At 45.6% G+C, this 20,530-nt stretch overlaps 1 protein-coding gene across 1 annotated transcript in view; it reads right to left on the minus strand.

The window, feature by feature from the left end:
- Positions 1 to 10,032: 10,032 nt before the first annotated feature.
- Positions 10,033 to 20,530, minus strand: part of SLC52A3 (solute carrier family 52 member 3) — a 64,185-nt gene continuing 53,687 nt past the window's right edge. Inside the window, exon 3 of the mRNA XM_085619561.1 lies at positions 10,033 to 11,587. Within this exon, the coding sequence (XP_085475687.1) occupies positions 11,375 to 11,587 (213 nt within the window). The 3' untranslated portion in view covers positions 10,033 to 11,374. The remainder of the gene's footprint in view (positions 11,588 to 20,530) is intronic.

The raw sequence follows: 20,530 nt of genomic DNA on the forward strand, positions 1-20,530 counted from the left end.
ATTCTTAAATGGCGTCTAAATCAATTTTCATTAATGCATGAAATATTGAAATGAAAATGGTTCATTGATTCAATGACAATGAAATTGTGTCAAAATTGTTAATACATCAATTACGATTACACAACTCAAACAGAATTGCAATATACTCGATGAATGTTGCATGTGATGACACCGTGCGCAATGCATTTCGAGACCCTAAGTCCCTTCTTCAGGGGAAACTTAATATAAACATAAAGTAATACAACGTATGAATGATTTTTAAAACATCAGCATGTGGTACAAACAAAGCCACCTCATCCAGCACGCCCACAAAGGTGGAAAAGATATAGAGTGGACCTGCCACGTAGAGAAAGACAATGATATTGGAAGGTAAAAAACGACAGTCTCAGTCCAACAAATCCATCATAATGTGTCTAAGTGATGAACCTCGTGCAGATAATACCATGTGCTGCTATGACAACTTTGCCACCATGGAAAGCATGAGTGTAACTGGAAACACTCGATACTAGTATCAACACGTGCCCAGCAACCACACGTGCCCAGCAACCTGAATGTGAGTGCATGAGAAGAAACAATACTTACTGGCTGATTAAACATTTACAATGCCAATAGCTCAAACTCTTGTAAATGTGAGACATATTTCATTTAAAAGAAGCGGCAGCCATTGTCCCGGGTTGCTTGGAAAGTGAAAGCACGCATGGCACGCTGAATGTTGCTGGAAAAAGCATGTTGTGTCTGCAGTAGGAGAAACACATTAAAGAAAATAGTGCTTACAGACTAAATAAGACATACCGTGTAACAAGAGAAGTAAAAGGGCCAGTCCTCATGGGAGGTTACAAATGAAGACAAGGCGGTACTAAGGAGGGACTAACAAGCCTATTAACGAATCAGAAGCCAGCATTACAAAGGACAATAACACAAGCCAATGAAAAGTATGGGCAGAGAGTGGACGAAGCTTCAAGGTCATACTTCAATACACCATGCCTCGCAGAGCAGCGCATGCGCTGCCTAGACTCGACCTAATAAGGAGTTCCCTTCACACACTAGTTTAAGGGCCATTGTAGATGAAAATGCCTCATAGCCTCAATTCTATCACATAGATCCTTTGCAGATTCCAGACTCTCTGGGGTTTCAGACCCGGTCTGTTCAGCCTACCTCTCTTTCCTGGTCAGCCTGTCTGTATTTCAAAAGCACTTGCCTGTACTTTGCATTTGTGACAATGGTGAGGTAAGCGCACTGTGTATTCGTGTGCATGTGATTGGCTAGCTTGTTGTAGAGCGCCCGGTGCCTCCACACAGGAATAATATTCCAGATCCACCTCTCCTCCTTCCTATCTCAGTTGAAGACATTGTTCCTCCAGGACTTCCCAGCAGGAATCAATCCGATAAACAGTCCCAGTGGAGACACTTCTCTTTTTGGAGTATCCTTAAACTCTGGCATCGGACTTCCTGCAAAGAAAAGGGGAAGTACTTGCAGGGTAGAGCTTAGGCTGCCAGGAAGTCCCATTAGGTTGGATAGAGGGACCTCTCATCTATGTGAACTTATTTCTCATATGGTTGTTTTACTCACAATAGATTTTGTTTCACAAAAAGAGAAATCCTTATTTTCTGCATTCATTTAGAGAGAACAAAGGTAATGAACTGAACCTTTGAGGGAATTATTATAAGTGTTCCAGAATTTCCAGTGCAGATAGTAACTGTGTTATCAGCCCCAGTGGAAATTGCAAGACCCACAAAAACCACACATACATGTCTTGTGTCCCTTTGAGGTTGTGGCTCTTCAAACAGCCGAATCTTCAATGGACATTGCAGTGAGGAACAGGGGGTGCTCTGGTGGAGTAGCGTCGCTCCGCCTGCTGTGAGAGCAGTAGGCAAACACTAATAAATAAAATGGCATAAACATGCTGTTCTATTTTGCCACCAGCTCATGCTGAGCAAAATAGTGAGGCAGGGCTGAATCCTGTTAGTGCAGAATTATTGATGTCCCTTTGAGTGCGCATGTCCGGTTGGCCGGCTGGCTAGCTACAGCCAGCCCGACATGCGCACTGTATACCCAGCAATCCCTGGGCTGTGAAGCAGCCAGGGGATTGCTGGCACAAACCCCCATCCTCAAAATGAGCGCTGGGTTGGCCTGCTTTCACCAAACCTGGAGCTGCTCTCATGCTGAGAGAAGCTCCAGGATTGGTCAGGATTCGCGATCCACTGGGCAGAAAGGGTAGTCCTTCCCTTTCCTGTTCGTGGACACCGCCATCGCTGGGAGAGCAGTGCCGCACCGGGCGGTAGCATCATTTGTGGTGAGTTGGGTGCTTCGACCCCCACATATTTATGTCTCACCAGCAGCCACTGGTGATGAATAGACAAATTACTGGGTGACTCAGACCTGGAATTACCATTTCACCCAGTAATTCTCAGGATTTCTCTCAGAACACCTCCTAACTCTGCACTCCTGGCATCAATGGCCCCCAGCTCAGGGCATAGCTTCAGGAGGGGTGCTTGGGATGTGACCCCCCCCCCCTCCAAATAATTGCATTCCTGGCTAGGTAGTTGAGTTTGGGGACCATGAGTTGGGTCTGCTATGTCTTTGTTAGTTTTCTTATTGTCCTGATTTCACCAACAGATTTTTAACATGTTCATTTTTGGATGAGGAACTTAAATATATATAGTGACCGATTTACCAAAAAAATAGCAACACTGTACCCATAAAAGTACTCCTTGTATAGATGCAAATCTATTACTTTTTATAAGTCATAAATATTGGCAGTAGTAGGCTTGGTAAGTTGTGCCAGTCTCTGGTTGCCAGACATACTACTGGCAAACAAACACCAAAAGGTGATAGAACGAGAGCTTGCAAATAGTCTAACCACTGACTATTGCTCGGGGTAGAATTCCAGCCATCATTTTTCACCCACTTTGTCACTCTAGACAGACGGCCTGAATTATGGTTTGACAGATGGAGTAAATGCAGACAGAAATGCAGCCACCACCCTGCCTTTAATCATTTCTGCAAATTTATAGTTGTCCGCCGGCCCCATGCCCATCCCTATACATTCATGAACCGCAAAGGAGTAACCCTGTGTCCCTCAGAACCTGGGCGTTTATGAACTGGACTATAAATGGTTCTGTCGGGTAACCAATTCCTTAGCGTTCCATAATGAATATGTATCAAGAAACACACCAAGAGAATTAATAGATACACGATTAGTATCTTATTTTTCTTTTCTTTTTGGTACAAGCAAGGCTGTCACATTGACATATTATTCATTGAAAAAACAAATGCGTGACTTAATGGTGAATAAGTGATCAAGTAGTGGCAAAGTGGTAAAGTGAGTACAATATATACAGTGTAAAGATTATAAAACAATATGATCTTCAAAACTTACGCGGAACATTTAGTACCACATCTCCACTCACTGTTCGCGGAGGCAATCTCGGATGGGGCACTACCCCCGACCATGCGTACCGCTAATGTAGTTTCTTTGCTAAAACCGTGTAAGTATCCCACGTCCCCCGGCTCTTATTGCCCAATTGACATATTGAACACGGATTATAAGATCCTGGCAAAAGTCTTGGCCAATCGACTAGCCCAGCTTGTCCCTAATTTAGTGCACTCCGATCAGAATGGCTTTGTTCCACAGAGTAATTTATTTATTTATTTATTTATTTTTGCAATTTATTAAGTGCAGCGATTGCCCATGAGCGTCTTGGCGCTATAACTTTCAGTAATAAAAAGGGTGAAAGTATAACAAATACAGAAGGCATGTTTATTGGTTAAACAACCAGGTTTTTAATGATTTTCTAAACTGAAAAAGAGATTGACTTAATTTGATATGTGGTGGGAGCGTATTCCACATTTTAGCTGCTGATACCACAAAACGTCTGTCTCCCCAAGACGCCGTTTTTGTGCGTGGGACAGTGATTTGTAAACTGGTCGCGGATCTTAAAGATCTGGTAGGTTGATATAAAATTAGTTGATCTTGAAAAACTTGTGGGCCTTGTTTGTTTAGTGCTTTGAAAGTGAGACATAAAGTCTTGAATTTGATCCTATTCTTAACAGTAAGCCAATGATAATCCCTGATGGTTTGGCTAATAGAAGCAAATTTAGGAGTGTTGGAAAGCAGTCTTGCCGCCGCATTTTGGATTGACTGCATTTTTGCTATCACCCATGTTTGAGCATTTGCAAAGAGGCCATTACAATAGTCCAGAGACGATAGAACTAAAGTACTTACCACCGTTTTAGCAGCATTTTCAGGTAGGAACGGGATGACCTTTTTGACAATCCTTAATTTCTGAAATGCAGTTGAGGCCATCCGATTTGCATGAGAGGCGAAATTAAGTTTGTCATCAAAGACAATGCCTAAGTTCCTGACTTTAGATGCCGGAGTCGGCAACGTTCCCATGGATGGAGGCCACCAGACGGATGACCACTCAGGGAACAATTTCCCAAAGATGATCACCTCAGTCTTCTCAGAGTTTAATTTTAGACAATTCTCGGCCATCCAATCTCTAACTGCCAACATACCGACCTGGAACCTTGCCACTACCTCCTCCCCATCGTTCTTAATGGCAAGGACAAGCTGGGTATCATCCGCATAAGAGGTCAGGCTCATCTGGTATTGTTTAATAACCCTCGCTAAGTCCGACACATAGATATTAAAGAGTGTCGGACTTAGAGATGAGCCCTGTAGAACCCCACAAGGTAATGCCAGACTAGCAGATTTAAAAGGGCCTAGCGTCACTACCTGTGTTCTGCCTGATAGGAAGGATGCAAGCAGATTCTTGGCTTTTTCTTGAATGCCTAGATTTCCGACACGGTCAATCAAAATAGAATGATTGACCATGTCGAAGGCCGCCGAGAGGTCCAGCAGTATTAATACTGCTGTCCCACCTTGATCTTTGATGACTCTGATGTCATCAGCGGCTTTAATTAAGGCCGTCTCCGTGCCATGAAACTTACGGAAACCAAATTGTGTATTATCGAGCAATTTATGTTGTTCAATGTATTCTGCCAGCTGGTAGTTTATAGCTTTCTCCAAAATTTTTGCGAGAAATGGAAGCCCAGCAATTGGTGTGTAGTTTTTCAACTCCTCTTTATCTAGCGAAGGTTTCTTAAGAAGAGGTTTAATTATTGTGTTTTTTAAGCTGTCTGGATAGATCCCTTTTCTGAATACAGTGTTACAAACTAAGGTAACAGTCTCTATAATTGTTTCCAGGACTGGGAGAAGAATTTTTGGGGGACAAGGATCCAATGCCGATCCTGATTTTATTTGTTGTATGATGATCCTCATGAGTGCAGTATCTATATCCTTGAATTGGTCCAAGGAACAATTCAACCGACCATGATTACAAAAATTAATATCTACCTTATCCTTGGATGTGAACTCTGCGTAGATATCATTTACTTTAGTAAAAAAAATGTAGCTAAAGAGTCGCAAAAACTCTGCGAAGAGGGGGGGACTAGATCTACTGCTTTACCTGCCAACTGCTGTACTACTCCAAACAATTGTTTGCTGGAGTTCTTGGCATTCTCTATTTGTTGAGCATAGAACTTTTTTTTCGCCTCGTTAATCATTTTTTTATAACAGTGTAGAATGTCTGTATATTTCCTTCTGCTCTCGTTGTCATAGGATCTACGCCAGCGACGTTCCTGAGTTCTACATTGCTGCTTTTTTATTCTTAATTCCTCATTAAACCATGGGGCAGAAGGTGTCGTTCTATTTTTTTATATAGATTTTGTAGGTACAAGGGTGTCAATCGCATTTCCAATCCAGAGGGTGTACTGATTGGCAGCAGTATTAGCTTCTTGGGAAATCTTAGGGCGTGAAATTTCTAAATGCTCTTTAAAAGCGACATAATCTAGATCCTTCCAAATTATAAAATACTCTTGATTTCTTGGCACTTGCTTCCTGCCATGTACAGAATTGACGCTAATCCTGGCCAAAATAGCATGATGGTCGGACCACGTAAGTGGCAAAATATCATAAACTCTTAGCCCATTGATATTAGAGAAAATAGCATCCAGAATGTGACCAGCCTCATGTGTAGATGTGGTGATCTCCCGAGAAAGGCCAAAAACATCCAGGTTTGCCAGTAGTGTTTGCGTGTCTATTTCGTCAATTTTGTCTAAATGAAAATTCCAATCCCCTAATATCATACAGGAATCTTCCACAGCCAGGGTTTCCAACAATGAGCTAAGATTGGACAGAAAGTCATTGCGGGGGCCCGGTGGCCGGTATAGAAGTATGCCTTTAAGATTAAATGTAGGTGTGAGCAGGATATTAAAATGTAGAGCTTCACAGGACGAGGAGAGAATGGGATTAGTTCTTATGGGAAACTCAGACCGAGCTATTATGGCTACGCCACCACCTTTCTTTCCCCGCCTGTCCATTCTCTGGATGGAGTAATCCGGTGGGACAGCAATCACTAAGTCCGGGTCAGAAGTATCGTCCAACCAAGTTTCTGTCATGAATAAAATATCTATACTATTATCCTGTATTAGTTCTGCTATTTCTTGTCTATGCCTACATGCTGATTGTGCATTAATTAATGCCACAACAATATTTTTAGTTTCTTTTCCAGCCCCTCCATGTCTTACATTACCTCTGAATGGTGGGATGCACTTACATTCTGGACATCTAATGATGGCATCTCCAATCACCAACTCGGGATCGTAAAGGGGACACCGGTTAGTATATCCGGTTCTGAGCTGGTGCAAGGAGTCCGAGGAATAAGTGATCTGGGTCCCTTGCAAGCTTGGACCAGGGGGTCTGGCCCACGGCCCGATTCTGTCGCGGATGGGCGCAGACGGGCTTGCCTTAGGCGCGCCTTCGGCGCGCTGACGGCGCGCCCGCTGCGCCCGCCCGCTGCGCGGTCGGGAAGACATGGAAATTTATACTGTGCAGAGGAGGGCAGGAAGCGTCCTAGAGCTGGACCGCAACCCGTTTAATCCCAGTAAGGTGGCGGCTAGCGCCCTTTGACCCCACAGCGTCAGCACCAATCTGCTGAGGCGGGAGTAAGGAGTCGAGCGCAGAAGCCTCGTCTCAGCTGGTATCTCGCACCTGAATATCCGGTCGCTTTTAAAAAAGGCAAGTTAAAATATATACAAATTTTTAAAATTAGCTGCACCACCAATTCACTATTTCAATCGATTTAACAAGAGAGAAAGCTAGAGCCCCCGGCTTCCGCCTCAGGGGTAGTATTACTGAAGTTTGCACACTAAAGGGTACCCGCTCCTTAAGTATCCTGGGAGGGCGGAAAGCGTCCTGGAGCTGGACCGCAACCCGTTTAATCCCAGTAAGGTGGCGGCTAGCGCCCTTTGACCCCACAGCGTCAGCACCAATCTGCTGAGGCGGGAGTAAGGAGTCGAGCGCAGAATCCTCGTCTCAGCTGGTATCTCGCACCTGAATATCCGGTCGCTTTTAAAAAAGGCAAGTTAAAATATATACAAATTTTAAAATTAGCAGCACCACCAATTCACTATTTCAATCGATTTAACAAGAGAGAAAGCTAGAGCCCCCGGCTTCCGCCTCAGGGGTAGTATTACTGAAGTAATACTGAAGTAATACTGAAGTAATACTGCTTTGAACATACAAAGCTACTTCCGGGTGGCAGAATATGCCTCGATTGATTGGCCACGCTCAGGCTGCATGGTGTTGGACCTTGAGAAGGCCTTCGATTCGCTGGCTTGGAATTTGCTCTTCGCCGTCCTGGCCCGTTTTGGAGTCGGTCCCTACTTCCTTAGTTTGGTGCAGCTGCTGTATCGCAATCCATCGGTCCGGATTTGGACGGGACCCTATGTTTCAGATTCAATCCGGATGCGACGTAGAACCCGGCAGGGATGCCCGTTGTCCCCGCTTTTGTTCACGTTGGCAGTGGAACCGCTGGCGGTCCATATTTGCACCCACATCGACATTCGGATAGCACTGGGAGATGGCACTCACACCATTTCGCTATATGCAGATGACCTGCTGTTATATGCTCGAGACCTTCATAACATCCCCTCCACACTTGACCAAGCTCTCAGCCATTTTTGCACGTGCCTCGGGCCTGCGAGTCAACGCAGCGAAATCTATACTTTCACCGTTTCTGAAGGAGACCTCTGATCCGGGTTACGTACTGGGGGGACACCCGTGGCCTAGTGCGTAGACCCTTTTCGCTATTTGGGGGTCCGAGTTTATCGTACCAGAACTGATCTCTTCGATAGGAACATACTCCGGGCCACCATGCCGATACGGTCACAGATGGGTTTCTGGCAGACTCTTCTATTGGCGATCTCTGGGAGGATTGCCCTTATCAAAATGGTTGTTCTTCCTCGCCTTCTGTACTACTTTGCCACTCTACCCCTTATCATCTCCCCCCCTTTCTTCAGACAATGGAAAAAGATTGTGCGGGATTTTATATGGGGATCATCACGTCACAGGGTGTGCATGGAAAAACTTTATTTGCCTACTGAACTGGGAGGACTCGCAGTACCCAACTTCGAGCATTACTACCTGGCTTCCCAGCTGCAATGGGTTGCCAGGTGGCTATCCTGCCAGACACGGCTTCGTTACAGCCCCTGCTGATGCAGGGTAGACTTCTACAAATCTTCCATCCTTGCTCCAAGTCCAAACCCCCGATACACTTCTACTCAATGTAGCGTACAAGTGCTTTTATAGGTGTATTTTTCTCACTAGAACCACCATCCCCTATGCACCCGCTATCCCATTGCTTGGGACTCCACGAAGGGACACCCATACAACAGTGGCTGAGCTACAACACTGGGCCTCGGAGGGAATACAGGATGTGGGGGACCTTTTCCAGGACGGCACCCTCATCCCATACCAGGAACTCATGGCGGAGGGGAACCTACACCCTGGGCAGTTTTTACTGCATAGAGCAATTGTAGCTTTGTTATCGTCTATGTGGGGTACACTCACTCAGGAACCTCTCATGCACCACACTTTGCAATACCTTCAAGTGATGGGGACAGGGGGACACCTCACGTGCTGGTTCGCATCTTCTTTCCGGCAACAAATGGAGGTGGACCTCACTCGACTTCGGCATCATTGGGAGGGGGCCCTGGGAGGGGGCCCTGGGAGGGCATTTACAGATAGAGAGTGGACTACTGTCCGAGATAGCCCGACATACATTCCACGGAATCAACGGTTCAAACAGATTCAATTTTTTGTACTACATCGGGCTTACCTTACTCCAGCTGAAATCAACAGGTACTTCCTCCGCGCAGACACGGCTTGCCCCTGCTGCCGAGCCATTCCGCCTAGCTGGGAAGCACATGTACTGCACCTTTTTAGCAGAAATAAAAAATATAAAGCCGCCATACGATTTCTAGACCTGGGTCTGATAACGGGCAAACGATTGATCACCAGGCGATGGAAATCCCCTCTGTCGCCTCACCCACTTACCTGGCGCCATTCCCTGCTTAATTGGGCTAAAGCGGAGGGTGTAGCATTACGTAGGGAGGACCTACTCGACATTTGTACACTCCCCCTAGTGCCTCAGTGGGACGCAATGGTCTCCAAGCTCCAAGAGATAGTCACTAACACAGGGGCCTCGAATACTCTATCTGGGGCCGGTACACAAGGTCTGTCCCCCACTGACAGCTGACAGGGGTGTTGAGTAACATTGATCCCCAGACTGACTTAGCTCTCCTGTTCCAGAACCTCATTGCCACTAGGCCCTAGCAGCTCTGGCTCCCCCGGCTACACTAGACGCAGCAGCAGGTCTCAAGCAACTCCCTTTCCCTTCCTTGACTTATGTTGTCCTCATTTTGTTGTATCCTCTGTCCCCAGTTGGGTTCGAACTGCACTATATCTGAATCAATTACATGTCACCCGGTGGTGAGGCTCATTAGCATTGATCCACCCTGTCTAGGGGTATTCACCCATGACTTCATGTGGTCGCCGCGATCTACTCACCTGTCTCTCCTTTTGCTATTGAGTACTGCACATTATGCTGTTGGCAATCACTTTTCTTTCTTTCCTTCTTGATGCATGAGCACAGTTCTGACTGCATGTTTAAAAAATGTGCAAAAATGTTAATAAAAAAGATTTAAACAAAAAAATAGATTATAAAACAATATGTACAATGTATGAATCACATAACATCCGTCCCCATACAGAATAATCTCAAAGTCCCTGATCAGAGTCCTTTTTCTACTTTAGGGCGAGGAGAGCATAGGCCATAGATTGTTATAAGCCGTCGATGTTTCGACCCAGGAACATGTGTTACTAGACCAGCGTCACTGCGGGTCTTCTTCAGGACAGAGGTGTGGACAGCCAATTGTGGTGGTTAATATTTTCCACGTGATGAGATTGATAGCCAAAGATTGAATCCACCGTCAGGTTGGATACTTATACTTGAACAACACTGGTGTATATGACGAATTTTCAACGTACAGGCACCAGCGCTTTGAGAAAGGAACCAGATTCCATGAGCCAAAGCATAATCTTCAGGAGGCCCAGGCTGTGTTAGTGCCGGAGGTCTTCATTGTTTATGATATAGATATGCAACCACATGAGTCGGTAACTGATGATGTGACCGTCAAGGAAAGAGGAAGGATCAAGAGAGGACGCAGTCTGGTAAGTGGGGGTGGGTTTTGGGGGGTGGGAGTTAGTTTTTAAGGGTTTGGGTAGCTTTTAGAGCTTAGGGTTGGTGGTAGTTTTTATGGCTCAGGGGGTGGTCGCGGTTGTTTTCAGGGCTCGGGTAGTTTTTAGGGCACAGGTGGGGGGTCGGGTAGTGTTTAGGGTTCAGGGAACGCTCGGTTAGGTTTTAGGGCTTGGGGTAGTGTTTAGGGCTTGGGTTCGTTTTAAGGACTCAGGGGGGGTCGAGGTAGTGTTTAGGGCTCAGGGGGTCTGGGTAGTTTTTAGGGCTCGGGAGGGGGGTAGTGTTTAGGGCTCAGGGGGGGGTAGTGTTTAGGGCACAAGGGGGTCAGAAAGTTTTTAAGACTCTGGGCGGGGGGCTGGGGTGTGATCTTTACCACACATCCCTTTACCCGTCATGCCTTTACCACGAAATTGCGTAGTAAAGGCATGCATGGTAAAGGCATGTGTGGTAAGGAATGCATTGTTCAAACGCATTCATTATTCGGGTTGCGTTGTAGAGCTGGCAGACATGAGGTAGAACGATGTCTTAAAACCCTCAGGTCAAAGTCATTAATAAATGTACAATTATAGGTAGTGGCTGTTTTCATGACGTAAGGGCTCATTCATTAGGTGTGCATCTAATGCCACAGAGTACATTCTTTCTTTTGACAATCCCCATTGGCTGCGGTTTTGGACTTGAAAATCATCACCTTCTGCTAACACGTTCACTTTTGACCCTATTCCACCCATTGCTCAGTCGTGTAGTTGTTTGGACTGCACGCGTCCATCCCATGATCACTCTGGGCAGCTGAGGCTGCAGAAGTCTACAGACCGGAAGAAGCTGTACACATTAATGAGCGGGAACATGACAAGAGCCCCAATCATGGAACCCAGCTGCACCACTGCTCCGCACCACACGAGGGCACTGTGACTGTGATTGCGTAGGATCATGCCCGTCATCACCTTCACATAGCTGAGGAATCCAGTGAAAAGGACCCAGGACAGCACCTGCAACAAAAGAATAACAGAGGCCTCAGTCCCTGTACATCAGGATGGTACCCAAAGGGGATAATCAGTAGCAGATTTATTGGAGAAGAACCCATGGAAAACATTAATAGTGAGCCCATGTGTGGGTGAGGTTTAAGGCATGGCAGAGTATGGAGGCAGCGCTTGGGTGGGCGCAGTTTTGGGTCTTCTTTGATGCCACAAGTGTTAGTTTACTTTATTAATGTTCACTTTTTGAGTGCAATTGTGTGTTTAGATGTTTGAACCATTTTAACCTCCATACAAGACACACTTTCTGAAAACTATATTGCATTATATTTTAGCATTTCTATGGGGTTTTGGTACCCCTGTGTCCTTTCCAGTTCTTTACTAAGAAGTTATTCCATTAGTTGTGCATGGTTGCAAGCAGGTATTGGTTGAAGTATCACCTGTGAGTGGTGGGTTTTGGTGTTTATGACGAAGCCGCATCCTTTGCTTGTTCTGAAGCCTCTATGCCCCTCTCATAGGTCACACATTGACTGCAATACAAGGTAAGTGAAATCCCAACAATCACTTCTACTGGCGGTTCATATATTGCTCTACATCAAGAAGACACCTTTCCAGTCATTGGCTCTCCTTTTACAAGCAGGGTATTTAGGGCTTGTAGTCTTTGCTTGCTTTGTCTGCTTCAGTTGAACTAACTGCATTAACCACACATGTGAAGGTGAAGGAATCACTGTGATTCAATTTGAGGCTCTCTTTAGATCCTCTTAGAAATTTTGCCAGGTGCTGTAGGGATACAATTCAATGGTCGATTGAAGGAGGTTTATATGTGAACGCGCTGGATAATTTTGAGCAAGTTCATTCGAGACAGAACTACCTCTGACGAAACTGTAGATATGGGAAACACACAGTTTAATTGATCGGGAGTTCCTGTACACCATATTAGTTTTTCATGCAACTGCATAGCAAAGTTTGAAATTCCCGGATGATTTTCCTTATGCTCTATTAGATTACTGTTGTAGTTTTTGCCCTGAATAAGCAGAGACAGTATTCCGCGAAACACGTGTTGGCAACTTCAGTGCTTCTAATTGGCTCCATTAGCATTCAACTATATATATTTGTCACATTATTGCTGGATTGGATGTGATGTACCTAATTGTATCGATGGATAGAATGTAACCGAAGCATACTGAATCAAATTGATGGATGAAATACAATTTAATCATACTGATGTTTTGCGAAATAAAATATCAAAAAGTGAATGAATAATATACTTCTGGTGTTCTGAGTGTTTATATTACGATTTCAACTCCCCACTACCCTCATCGCATTTGGTTTCAGTTGTGTCAGCTGGATAAACTTACATCAGTGGGTGAATGCGCAGGACCATTTCTCTGTTTATCCAGTTCCTAATTCTGGGATACAATTCATCACACAGTTGGAAAAGCCATGCCACGCTGGTGCCTTTTGACTGTAGGCCTGCTCTGTATTTTTAAAAAAACACATAAAGTGGGACTTGGTTACGCCTAGAGTATTTGTCTTTCACCTTATGCTATTGGCTGTTTGCATAGGGGGCTATTTTACACCTCAAAAGTGCACAATATATTCACAGGTAACATTATTTTTCTCCTCGATACAAATTGTTATTTGGTTTTTCATTGGAGTGGGTTTTAAAAAAATATTTTAGTCAGTACTCAAAGTGCAAGCCAGAAGTATAGGCTTTGTCAGTGCTTGCTCCCTCGGCTGGTGAGGAAAGAGAGGATCCACTCTAAGGCTTTTCCACGGATGCTGGCATCGTGGAGTCTTGCGTAGAGGGTGTGGTGGGAGACTGTCGAAAGTGGCAGAGAGGTCCAGGAGGAAGAGGGCTGCGGTTTCTCCTCGGTTGAGGAGCTTGTGTATGTCGTCTGTTGGGGTGAGGAGTGCAGTCTCGGTGCTGTGGTTGCTTCAGAAGCCTGATTGGAAGTAGTCCAAGATGTGGTTTGTTTTTCGATGAATTTGGTGCGTTGGGTGCTGATTGCCTTTTTGATGACTTTGCGTGGGGAATGGGAGCAGAGATATGGGTCTGTAATTCTTGAGGCCAGTCGGTTCGGCAGAGGGTTTTTACAGCAGGGGGTTGATCTCTACGTGTTTCTAGTTTTCAGGGAAGGTGGTGGATTCGGAGAGCAGTTGATGGTATGGCAGAGTTCAGGGGCGATGGTGGTGCTGGCTCGGTTGCATATGTGGTGGAGGCAGGGGTCTAAGGGGGGTCCAGAGTGGATGGTCTTCATGACCCGTAAGGTGTCGTTGGTTGAGAGGGTCGTCCAGTTGAGCAGGGTCAGCTGGGATCTGGAGCACTGGGGTGTGGTGGCTGTGGGTGTGGTGGGAGGGTCCTGCGTTGCAAATCTGTTGTAGATGTCTGTGATCTTGGGGTGGAAGAAGGTGACAAGATTGTCTCTCAGAGGGCTTGGGAGGGGGGATGTCAGTGGCATCCGTGGTGGGTTTGGCAAATTATTTGATCACAGTGAAGAGTTCTTTGCTGTTGTGTGCGTTGTCTTGGATATGTTCCTGTATGGCAGTTTTCTTTGTGGCTCTGATGAGGTATGGTGCGTGGTGAGGGCAGTTTTGAAGGCTCTATAGTCTGCTGGGGTCTTGCCGCTACTCCATCTTCTATCAAGTCGTCTGTAGGTGTGCCTGGACTCTTGAAGGGCGAGAGAGAACCAGCTGGCTTTCTCAGCAGGCTGTTTGCTGGAGGGTTTCCTGAGAGGAGCCAGTGTTTACCGCAGTCGAAGACCCATTGGTGGAGGTTCCGTGCAGATGTGTTGGTGTCCGTTGAGGTTGGCGGTGGTGTCTTGTGGAGGGCGTTATCGAGTTGGTCACAAACAAAGATAAAAATGTTAACAATGCATGGGTGGGAGAAAATTAAGCAAGAAATAGTATAGGTACATTACTATAAAGACCAAATTGATAGTCAAAATGTATTTAAATATATTTCTTTGTGACACAGCTACCAGAATTTCATTTAAATTTGCCCAAGGTTTGTCTGTGAAAACCAAAGTAGCCAACTATGACGTAATCAATTTTCAAGGGTAGGTACTCCGTATTCTCTCCAGAGGAGGAAGGTTTGCAGAGCACAGAGGGAAACATAGCTCTGGGTTCTGGCTGATGGCATTTCATAGTCAATATATCTGCTCTTGTTCCAGACTGTTGAAGCAGAGGTTCCTCTCGGAGAAATCCTTCTTTTTTAGGCCTGAAGCCCTCACCCATCCAAGGGTGGTATGCTTCATCCTCAGGCCTTCCTCACGCTTGCTTTAAGGAAAAGCTTCCATTGTGCCCCACCACTCTCCTCAGAGACGAGCTCTCAAGAATATGTAATAGGAGTAGATCACTTTAGGGCAGGGATTCTCGGGATCACACATGGGGTGGCTCCTCCTTTAAGGCACAGGAGTGTCGCCCCACTTACCAGATTTGGAGAAATAATATGGTTATAAAGTTAATTTATTACCGTTCTATTTTTTAAAACCCCATTGCAAACCGAGTGTTAGGAGGAGCGGGCAGGATTTTTTGGTTTCTGCTGCTGCCACTCAGGCAGCAGCAGAAAGCAGTGATGTGTAGGGCACTTTAGGATTACAGTGCGCATGTCTTTTTGGCCAGACGTCTTGAGATGGCCAGCCAGACATGCGCAGTTTAAATCTCTCTAACCTAGCTGTCTTAGACAGCTGGGTTAGAGATGGCAGTGGGCTCCAGTGTCCACGGGAGCGCCGAAGGAGGCCGATCTTTACAATCCTGGCGCTTCTTTCATGCTGCATGAAAGCTGCACCAGGATTGGTTACTGCCGTTTCCTGGTACCACGTGAGAGCCTGCCTGCCTGCCTGGAGAAGACCCGATCGAGGAGAATGTCGTGCCAGGATTAAAGGTAAGTGTAATTCTTTTTTTAAATGTATTTATAACTTTTATTTTTTCCCTCCTGCCCCACCACCCTCTTTATATGCTAGCTGCCACTGAGGGTGCCTACTGCGTAGTACACAGAACGCCAGACCAAAAGAGTCCCCTTTTGTGGGGAAGCTCTTGCCTGACCACAAAACAGGTGTGTGTCCTGTATCCTCTATCTTTTTATACTTGTACCAGAACTATGGGGCAGATATAATCAACACTGGTCTCAAAATGCTGGTTGCATATTGTAAGCAGTATTTTTGCGACCAGTGTGGAATTTTGTGAACCAACCTATGTACTAAGAGGTTGGATCATAAAATTGCAAATCGACCTGTTGCTTTAGTAATCGGTTTTGAAGGAAACACAAAGAAACCAAACATGAAAAATCAGCTAACAACTTATGGCCACATTTACAAAGGTAACCATTTGCTATTACCAAAAAGCAATTATTTGCGATTTGCTAATAGGTAATCGCAAACACCAATGTACAAATGTGTCTTTGACATATTTTTTGATTCCCAGTGGGTCGCAAATAGACCTACCTCATGAATATTTGTGAGGTAGGTCTTGGTTTGCGACCCATTGGGAATCACTAAAATCACAGGGATGGTGGCCTTCTGGGGTCAGCAGACCACCATGTCTGTGATTTCTTTTAAATAAAGCAATCTTTTTAAAAAAAATTGTTTGTGCAGCCCATTTTTCTTAAAGGAAAATTGGATTTGATTTGTTTTTAAAAGAAACGTTTTTTTCTCCATTTTGTAAGAGCAGGCAGTGGTCCATGGGACTACTGCCTGCTATGGACCACTCCCTGTTTTTAGAAAGGTTTTTACAAACATTCACAAAGGGGAATTTGCAAATGGGTTACCACTTACTTGGATAGGTGGCAAAATGCAAATGTTTTGCTACCGCATTTCGGTCGCAAACATTTACACATACCACTGCGATTCAGTATTAGAAAGGGACGCCCTAAACATGCCCCCTCCTGATACCGAATTGCAAACCCAATTTTAGATTCGGTAATAGGTTACCGAATTGCAAATAGGGCTTTGTAAATTAGAAAAAAGCCTTTTTGCATTTGCAAATAGGCCGATTCTGAGCAGCAACCCATTAACGACCACAAAAGCCTTTGTACAAGTGGCCCAGAGTGCCGTAAGGTCAATGTCTTCGCCCAGCCAACTTGACTTCTATGCTTTAATTTGAGCATAGATTTCTTATGTCTAGTGGCCTGTTTTAATAACGGACAATTTTCTTGATAATGAATGTGCTATTATTCGCAAGGAAGTTTTACTCCAAAACGACTCCTCTCAATCCGGGTTATTGAACAAGTTTTATAAGTAACCCATTTGTTGCCAGACAGACCAAGCGATATTTAACCCCCCCCCCCCCCCCCCCACACACACACCGACCATCCACATTTTTTCTGCAGCATTTTCCAACATTTTGTATTTGTGCTTATTAAATTTGTATCTATTTTTCTAACTTGGTGTGGACCTCTCAGATACCAAAGGTGGCCCAAGGATTTCCTCTCATAAATCTGTTACCTCTGTGCAGCTGACTGGGTTTAGTGAAAGTTCAGTCAGAGCTCGCACTAAGGGCCTTTCTTCCAGAGCATGACTGGCCACTTCCCTACTGCTGAGGACGTGTGGCACACAGGAGCCACGAGGCAATCGTAGCTCAGAAGACCAGGACCTACCCAAGAAATAATATTTCATCGAAGAGGTGGAGACCTATAGACTACATTCCAGGGCTGCTACAGCGGCGAGTTGACATTGTTCTCAACCCATCCTGCACCTGGCGTAACTTTTCAGGGGCCTATATGTGCATTTGTCCAGTGAGGAAAGGACAAAGTAGGTATTCTAAGCATTTTTATAAAGGTCTTAGGCTTGGGTCCTATTGCCCGTGGCCACATGCTCTAATTCCAAAACTGCTTCTGCACTCTCTGCGTCCTTCACCATTTGAAGTTGCAGATTGACCCAAAACTAAACCCCAATGTCCAACTGGCAAGTCTTGAGGATTAGTGGGGGGTCGCCATATCTGGTGGTGTCCATGCCACCACAAACCATAACTGAAAGTGGCCAGATATGAGAAATGGTGCTTTAGAGGTGCAATGACCTCAAGGGTATGGATGCAAAAGTCTCCTCAGTAACTTTTCTCAGTGTTCCTGGACCGAGACTACAAGCCTCCTGGTACCCCCAAGCAGACACTAAGATTTTGTGAGCCCACCACTGAACACAAAGTCTCTTGTTGGCTTTGACGTGACCCTTGTTTTGCATGAGTGGTGAGTCTTTTGGTCAACTGGATTTTGGAGCCCAAAGTCTCCGAGGTATCCAGCGTTTTACCCCTGGCCGTTGGAAAACTAGAGCAGAGGGCAGCCATAGCACAAACCACTTAATGCATTATAGCTTAATAGCAGCCACCTCAGCTGTGTTGACTAAGCCTAGTAAACAACGCCCGTGGTAACTCGGAGGGGTCGCAAAGGCTGCACGAATGCTAAGATCTTATGTTTAATGCATATTTTCCAGTTTTACTGCCCTATTTTCCTACATAGATACAAAATACCTACTAATTTCTGAGACATAGCTCTAATTGAACATTGAGCTTATCCAGCGTAAACTACTTGCATCCATATAAAACCTTTTTCCAAACCCTAAGCTACCTCCTGGAGTAGACCCTCAATATCCTTGGATAATCAAAGGGACGAATCAAGTGAATTGGTGATATAATTGGAGTGCAACAGTGGGCGGGATCCTGGGACACCAGTGATAAATAACCGTACCACCTAGCTTACAGCCCAGGGACCAGGAGAAAAAGGCTCAAAGGGGTGGGTTTGGGGTAACCACTGGAGAGGCACTTCCATATCTTGCCTCTGAGCAGGGAACGGCCTTTAGCATGTGCAAGCAGGGCCAGCGCCCAGGGCACCGATCTCCATAGGGGCGCAGGAGCTCCCTGCAGCAGTGTCCTTAGGACCTTGGTCCAAAGAAAATCATATTTTTTCTGAAGGATGCTGGCGCCCTGGTCTGCTTTTTCTTTCATGGTGCTCTTTAATCTTGCCCACCTCACCTTCCCCCTACTCCTCCAAAATTTTCAAAACATACACAATTAAAAAGCACGAGCGGGAGGGGGCACCAAATTTGGTTTCGCCCAGGGCGCTCTCTGAGCTGACTCAGAGGCTCTGAGTCCTGGGTGTGGAAGATATCGTCAGGGCCATTGGAATTATGCAATTGTGTGTCCGCTACGATTTTCGCACAGTTGTAGATTTGCTGCATTTGCCATATAATCCATCATCTGCAGATTTTATTTTTTTTAAATGTGTTTCCAGTTCAAGCGGTTCAAAAGTTAGTAAAAACACAGCGGCACGTGCTGCTGTGCAGTGGAAGCTTCTTTGCAAAGGTTGATTGGTCACATTTCTGTAGCTTATTGCTATGTTTGTGTGTTAAACTGGTACTAATGAGGTGCAACCAATGGCCAGACTGTTTTAAGAAGTGTAAAAGTGACAAAATAATAAATTCATACTATCACAAACTGTGCCGCAAAGTGCCATACAATTTGCTGTTTCTTGCTACTCAATTTACTCAGCCCTGCCACATAATTTGCCCATCCCCTGCCGCATAATTCCAGTGGCCCTGGATATTGTGCAGGCTGTGACTGCTCTCTTCTGCCACGCACCTTGACAAAGGGCACAGGAAAGAGGGCAAGTATTTTGTTAGTGACCAGAAATGCCAGGAAACGTAAGTACAAGTGCCCCACAAACGTTCACTGTTCTCATGGGGGTGCAAAGCCCCTACCATGCTGACAAAGCCAAGAGGCTCTCTGCTGGTCCTTTCAAAACAAAATGGAGGGATGTATAAGCCACATTTTCATCTACAGCGGGGTTTATGGGTTATAAGAGACCTTTAGTGAGGTGCAGAGGGATCAATAGTGATATAATGGTCATCTAACCCCAAGGAAGGGTAAAGCGATCAGGAGGTGTAATAGCGATGTGAGGACCCCCACCCCCTCTTTTCCCCCAGGCCAACCCCCACCCCTCCAACATAGGTGTGAGGAGATTGGGTGGTGTAATGGTGAAGTGAGACTCCTGGGAGATGTAAAGAGATCCACACTGGTGTAATGAAAATAAAGCGTAAATTGAGGAGCAAAAAGATAGGAGAGGTGTAAAGGCGATATAAGGTGCACTGCAACAAGTGTCGGCTTTCAATACCTACTTATAACCGGGGCCACTGAAATTATACGATTCTGCAGCCGCTGTATTTTCCGCAAAATTTTGGATTTGCTGCACTTAACACATAATCCATAATTTTCTGCATAACTTGCAGGTTTTAACCATAAAATGCTTCCAGCTCAAACAGATCAAAAGTTACAAAAAACTTTGCTGAGTCGGTTACGCAGTGGCATGTCTTCTGTCATGCAGGACCATGTTGCCTGTCAGTTGGTGATTGCCGTATTCAGGTGTTTAACTGAGATCAACACGGTGAAACATTTCTGTCCCGTAATTACCGCTTCAAGAACATACAGTTACATATTCTACACAGGGCGTACCTCACTCCTGAAAAACTACAGAAATACTTTCCTGATACACCGTTCGCCTGCCCTAGGTGTCTTGAACCGGCTGCCTCGTTCATACACATGCTATGGGATTGCCCGACACTCCATAATTACTGGGAAGCGGTGCATACCGCCATTCGTGCAGTCACTGGGTTGCAGGATCTCTACACGTGGGAGGCCAGCGCCTTAGGCATACATGGACAACACAAGAATAAGAAGGTGGAGAGGCGTTTTGCTTTCTTGGGACTTATCCTGGCTAAACGATGCATTACTATGCACTGGAAGGCGCCGGCCGGAGGGACCTCCCATGGCGGCATGGGTGGGGGCAGTTAAGAAGTGGGGGAAAGCGGAGGAGACGTTGCTTCGAACGGAGGAGGCTCGGGGACACCGCAAACACCCGATTTCCCTGTCATGGGCGATGCTCATGCATTCCTTCACACAAGAAACACAATCGGCGGCGGGCCCGCGAATAGTTGACTCTCAGGAGGCCCCCGCGACTCAGGAGGGAGATGA

This window comes from Triturus cristatus, chromosome 7, assembly GCF_964204655.1.
Source record: "Triturus cristatus chromosome 7, aTriCri1.1, whole genome shotgun sequence".
NCBI classification, from domain to species: Eukaryota; Metazoa; Chordata; class Amphibia; order Caudata; family Salamandridae; genus Triturus; species Triturus cristatus.